Here is a 6,415-nt window from a genome sequence, read left to right on the forward strand (position 1 = left end):
AAAAGCATGCTTCCAGAATTTCTTGTACAAACTCTGGGCAGGGAGCAGCACTTATGGACAAAAAGTCACCATCAGTGAACTAGGAGTTGTGGTTAGTGGCCTTACTGAGCTTGAACACTTGAAGCCATACTCTGGTTTCTCTTCAGATCGCATAAATCTTTCGCCTTTTACTAAAGATTTCCGTGGAGAGAAACAATTCCGAGTCTTTAGCTAATTTTTGGGGGCCTTGCTCTGGCCGAGGCTGTGTCAGTTGTTGTAACAAGAGATCAGGCTTCTAAGGGCACTTGGGTGGCTCAGTTGCTTGAGGTTAAGTCTCCAACTTCAGCTCAGGTTTCACGTTTGTGGGTTCAAGCCGCCTGTCTGGTTCCTGTGTCTCCTTCTCTCTCTGCCCTTCCCCCTCTCATGGTCAGTCTCTCTCTGTATCAAAAATAAATAAAATGTTAAAAAAAAGGAAAGGACCAGGCTTCTAGGAGGGGGAAAGGAAAAGCAGTTGCAGTTTTCATTTTTGGTTCTTTCTCATGAACTATTAGGCTGAGCATGAGCTTGAATGTTTCCAGGGAACTGGGAATGTGAAGAGAATACACATCCTTGGGGCACTGGGGTGGCTCAGCTGGTTAAGGGTCCCTCAGGCTCTGTGCTAACAGCTAGCTGGGAGCCTGGAGCCTGCCTCAGATTCTGTTTCTCCCTCTCTGACCCTCCCCTGCTTATGCCTTCTCCCTCCCGCCCCGTCTCTCTGCCTCTCTCAAAAATAAATAAAACATTAAAAAATTTAAAAGAAAAACAGTACTGCTTTTCTCTTCACCAAGACTTAACTGATCAAGCTTCCCTTCTCTGGTCGAATCTTTTCTTCTTAACCCTTCTGAAAGGCACTAACCCTTCTGACAGGCACTGAAAACCCCTCTCCGTCTCTTCTTCTGAAGAACTCCCTGTCTACAAGGATACCCCAGTTGCAGAACCTGCTTCAGGAAGGAGTGTCCTCAGGAAAGGAGGAATTGATCACATATAAAAGTTTTCGTATTCCCCGAGGCTTTTGAGCGCTCTCTTTGGTAACAGTCCCCTTCTGAGGTTAAATGCTCCTCTGCAGAACGGTACCTGCTTGCCAGAGAAGGGAATCAGCGAATCTCAACTCTGAAACAAGGATGTTTTCCATGGAAGGAAAAAAAAAAAATAGCAAGTCCAATAACAGGTACTGGGCATATGTTCTGCACCAGGCACACACATGCTGGGTGTTTTCTGTCCAGCATCTCTTTCCCCACAACCTCCCCTTCCCATGTTCCAGGTAATAAAACGAAGGCTCAGAGCAAGTCAAGGATTTTCCAAAATGCTGTTAACTGCATTGTGAACTCAAGTCCAACCAACTCCAAACCTGTGTTCTTTCCATTACGCTACCAGAACCAGAAATGATAAAAGGGGGAAAATTCATCACAGTAGAACCTGACAGAGAGCTCCACTGGTATCACTTGGATTCCGACTCTGTTCAGAGGCAAGTTTCCTACATCAGGCAAGGAACATGGGCTGAAGAAGTTTCCTTTATCTCTTGGGACCACCCCCAAGAAACCCAGCATGAAGACGAAGACAGGGGGACCACCAAACACCAAGACAGAGTGTGGCCAGGACCGGAAAGGCACCAGGCGAGACCCATCCCTGGCCACCCACCGGCTCGCAGCCCACATGCTCCAGGAAGCCAGGGGCACCTACAGAGAGGGGCGCTTCTAAGCCCAGAAGAGCAGACATTGCAAAGGACGCAAATGTCTCAGCAAATGGGACAGCTTCATCCACACAAGCCCTCCCACCACATCTGGTGTGATCAGCATTATACCAGGCCCCACGGCATCCCTGATGTGGGCTACAACCCAAATTCTAACATCACCAAAAACTGGAGGGCCTGGTCAAGCCCAGATCCCCTTCACTATCCTCAATGAAGCTTCGCCTGGAGTCAGGGTCTCCCCAGGGCCTCCTTCCCTTCTCCAGTCGTGGCCAGCCCCTCTGGAACAACATCTCTACGACTGATGACCGTCCCAAATCCTACCATTCTGTGGAGCTCAGCTGTGCGGCAACTTCCTCCTCCCTGAAGCGGTTTCTGATCGCCTGGGCCACGGTGGTTTCTCCCTGCTCTGACTGTAAACACGGGCCCACTCAGCATTTACCTACCCGTCTATCCAAATGCAGTTAGTTCTGATGCATTTTACTCCAATGTCACAACCTGGCACAGTTAAATTCAACAAAACACTCACCCCTTCTATTGTAGGCACTGAAGAGATGAGGAGGATTAAATCCCAGCCCTGCCCTCATGGGACCCACAGTCTAGTGAAGGAATACAACTGCCCAAACACATTTATCATCACGGGGCACAAGAGACAATCCAGAGCATTCTATCACATCACCCTACCCACGTGCTTCATATCATTCAGCTCAATCTGTGGCTGTTACAGTTGTCCGTTTACTTACCGTCCATCTGTCCCCACTAAGAGACAACGGGACAGGAACCTTGTCCGTCTGGTTCACTACTGTGTCCCCAACACTCAATTCAGACTTGGGCACAGAAACACCCTGATTAAAAGTAGTACATGTGGCAGCGAAGGGTCAGGAATGACGAGCACAAAGCCCAACTTAGAGGTCCAGGCACTGCTCCTGTGACAGGGAGACAACGGGGCTCGGACGTGAAGAGCGAGTGAGGACCAGACAGGGAAAGGGGGAGACACAATCCAGAAGAGGAAGAAGATGAGCAAAAGAATGGGCAGATCAGAAACGACACAGGCGGTGTGGGGAGGGCCCCTATTTCCGCAGACGCAGACCGGTTACTCTCAGACACGTCAGCGCCTGGACGCATTTGTAGGCGTCATGACTTGGGTCAGCGGTGGCTGCTGCCAAACACCCTCAATGTACAGAACAGCTCTCCCACAACAAGGAATTATCTGGTCTAAAATGTCAGTAGTGCTGACTTTAGCAACCCTAACCTTGAAGGGATGGACTGGTCAGAGAACATTTAAAGCTTTTTTCTAAAGTTCACAATTCCTGCGCTCACCAAATAGTGTTTGATTGGAATTAGGAGCAGGGTGGGGCACCTGGGTGGCTCAGTGGGTTAAGGAGCCAACTTCAGCTCAGGATCTCACAGTTCGGGGGTTCAAGCCCCATGTCAGGTTCTGTGCTGACAGCTCAGAGCCCAGAGGCTGCTTAGGATTCTGTGTCTCCCTCTCTCTCTCTGCCCCTCCCCTGCTCATGCTCTGTCTCTCCAAAGTAAATAAATGCAAAAAAAAAATTTTTTTTTAATGAATTGGGAGCAGGGTAGCACTTGCTCACCACCTCCCGTAACCTCAAAGAAAGGAAATGTTCAGCGAGGGGAGTCCAGAGCCTCCCAGGCCTGCGAGCTGATGTAAGACTCTCAGCAGATACCCGTGCATTCCCTAGTGCTACATTTGGCTTCCGCATCTGTTTTATGATCTTCAGCAAGGACACGCTATCAATTCCCCTTAGCTGTTGATTATCCATCAGGACTCCTCGCTTTCCCTCTAAATTCTAACACTCCAGACTCCCCATCCCATTTACAGGGGATGACAAGATGTGCTCAACATCACCAGACAAACGGACGATGGTCAGACAGAGGGATGGACACATTTTTCCGAGTGGACAAAGACGGAGTCCTTGGAGCTCCAAGGGCTTGTATCTGTGCCTTGTGCACTTTTCTAAGAAGGCAGGACTGTGCTGAAAGGTAACTCCCCAGGCCTCCCAGTGCCTTGTTCTGCATGGGGGGTAGGGGTTCTGTCACGGAGAATGCTTGGCAAAGGTCATCTCCCGGGGACTCTACGGCCTTGGCAGGGAGTCAAGCAGCTGGACTTGAAGGAGCGGCAAGGGGAGCTGGGAAGTCAGGGAAGACAAAGCCGCTTTGTCTGGAAGTGGTGCACACAGCAGGACTGAGCCTGCCCCTTGACAGTGAAATCTGCGGTAGCTCCGGAACGTGCTGGGGCCTGACCCTCTGCTCTGCAGCTCACACCGCCTCCAAATCACTTCTCAAGAGCTGAAAATCCCTCAGTCTACAATGGGTTTGTTTATTTTTGCCCCTGGCAAACAATTCGGTATTGTCTGAAATGCCGGGATTGTAACTCTAAGTAGAAAGGAGAGAAAGAGAGTGCGCACCATTTTTTTTCTGTTATAAAAGATCCAATCATGGAATATTTCTAAAGAGTAGATCTTAAACACTCACAGAGCTATCACCTTCTACATCACAAACTCCACCATGATAAAAGTTTCCCAGACTTCCTCATCTCTGAGGTGGGCATGCACCATCCACCTTACAGTCTAATATCCTAAAAGGCCTTATTTATATTTTTTTTGAGAGAGAGAAAGAGAGAGAGAGAACGAACACAAGTGAGCATGTGCAGAGGGAAAGAGAGAATCTTAAGCTGGCTCCATGCGGACCCAATGTGGGGCTCTATCTCAGAGCTTGACCGAAGCTGAAATCAAGAGTCGGACCCTTAACAGACTGAGCCACTCAGGCACCCCTAAAAGGGCTTATTTAAACCAGAAACATTTACAACTAGATGTAAGGAACGAAAACTCAATGTACAGCCAACTTTTCATGGAAACTTCTGGTGAGTAAGTCAACAAAAGCCAGGAATGGCGCCCCACCAGAGGCAGGACACTCTTCCCAGTCCCTGAAAAACATGGACCTTCCATCTAAGAGAGTGGCTCCATACAGAGCCAGAGCCGGAAAGAAGGGACAGATGACCCTAGAAAATTAAAATGGAAATCGAAGTAAATCTACAATTCTAAGTAAGACCTGCAACTCTCATAGTAGAAAACTATCAGCACAGGCAGGGCCCACTCGAAATGAATTGTCTTCCAAAACCTCATTTATAAGTCAGGTGTTCAGAACTTGGAATACATTATTTTATGTCCCAAGCAGGCCCACAAACGCTGACAAAACTTCAAATATATCTGGCACACCACACACAGCAAAAAAGAAATGAAAAAGCACTGCTTTTATATCATTTAAAAAATCTATCAAGGAGCTGCTGGGTGGCTCAGTTGGTCAAGCATCTGACTTCGGCTCAGGTCATGACCTCTCAGTTTGTGGGTTCGAGCCCCGCATTGGGTTCTGTGCTGACAGCTCAGAGCCTGGAGCCTGCTTCGGATTCTGTGTCTCCTTCTCTCTATCTCTGCCCCGCCTCCGCTCATGCACGGTCTCCGTCTCAAAAATAAATAAGCATTAAAAAAAATAAAAATAAAAACTAAAAAAAATAAAATAAAAATCTATCAAGATTCTTAGAAAAACGAAGACATAGCTCATCACTAGCTAAATACAAAAGTAATGCAAAATCCTGAAACCAGGTTTGAAAATTGAGAAGCTTTGTCATTTACCCACTAAGTACCTTCTTTAATCCTCCAAATAAAGTGCCAGCCTCCAGGTCAAACTGTCGGTCCAGTTCTTCTTCATGTTCTGACAAGAAAAACAATGTTTCATTAGTCACAAATCTAAGTAAAACTGGGTTGGTTTAACAGGGTTAAAACATTGTTGGTGAAAAGTTATTTTAAACAGATTACGCCACAAAATGATGATCGCAGCTCCATGATATGTACATAATACCAACGGGATTATGAAATGGAATCCTACAGCTGTAATAAATATAAGCATACAATTGGTTTAGAACAAAAAGTACAACAAAATATTCATTCAAATGCTACTTAAGGGTGTACAATACCCAGGCCCACGTTTGATATACCAGGAATGAAACAAGACTGGCATGGCCTTTGCCCTCCTGGGGCTAATGGTACCCCCAGGGAAGAGAGACAAACCAATGATATAATAAATCACAATAGTGCTGACGAAGACCATGTAAGGAAGTAAGAATGTCAAGGTGTCTGTGTGATGTCCAGCATGTAGCCCGTCGGATATGAATGGAGCTCAGGCGTACCCCAAGTTGGAGATGAAGATGGAGGAGTCCTCGGCATACGAGTGATGAAGCCAACAGAATGGCTGAGTTCGCCCCAAAATGCACAGAGTGCGTAGACAAGAGAAAACCAATGCTTAGGAGACCACATCCTACAGACACCACAGAAGAACCAAAAAGAAACTAACCAGAAAGATTACAGGAAAACCAGAGGAGTGTGTAGTCATTAAAAAAGTAATCAAGAAATGATGCTGGTTTCACAGTAGGATCCAGGGGGCAGAGTCACACACACTAAAGGCAAACAGCAGCCCGAGCCTCTGAGTGCTGGCAACGCTGCCTCTAGGAACAGAATAGAAAAAGGAGAGGGGGTAAGCACTGGCCCAGGGTGCCACATGGCACAACTCCAGGCCACCTTCACACTGCATGGTCCAAGTGGTGCTAGGGAGACGTGGGGTTGCAGCAGGGCGCTGGTCCTTTCTGTTACAGCTGTACACACGTCACGGTGTGTGTGTGTGTGTGTGTGTGTG

At 47.5% G+C, this 6,415-nt stretch overlaps 1 protein-coding gene and 1 non-coding gene across 2 annotated transcripts in view; one reads left to right on the forward strand and one right to left on the reverse strand.

The window, feature by feature from the left end:
- Positions 1 to 6,415, reverse strand: part of HHAT (hedgehog acyltransferase) — a 283,727-nt gene that overhangs the window by 266,616 nt on the left and 10,696 nt on the right. The window contains exon 2 of the mRNA XM_029933113.1: positions 5,370 to 5,437. Coding sequence (XP_029788973.1) covers positions 5,370 to 5,437 — 68 coding nt within the window. The remainder of the gene's footprint in view (positions 1 to 5,369; positions 5,438 to 6,415) is intronic.
- On the forward strand, positions 127 to 243 carry LOC115288738. The gene has a single exon (XR_003907145.1). It is a non-coding gene; the product is annotated as a U5 spliceosomal RNA (small nuclear RNA).

Source organism: Suricata suricatta, chromosome 3, assembly GCF_006229205.1.
Source record: "Suricata suricatta isolate VVHF042 chromosome 3, meerkat_22Aug2017_6uvM2_HiC, whole genome shotgun sequence".
In the NCBI taxonomy this organism is placed as follows: Eukaryota; Metazoa; Chordata; class Mammalia; order Carnivora; family Herpestidae; genus Suricata; species Suricata suricatta.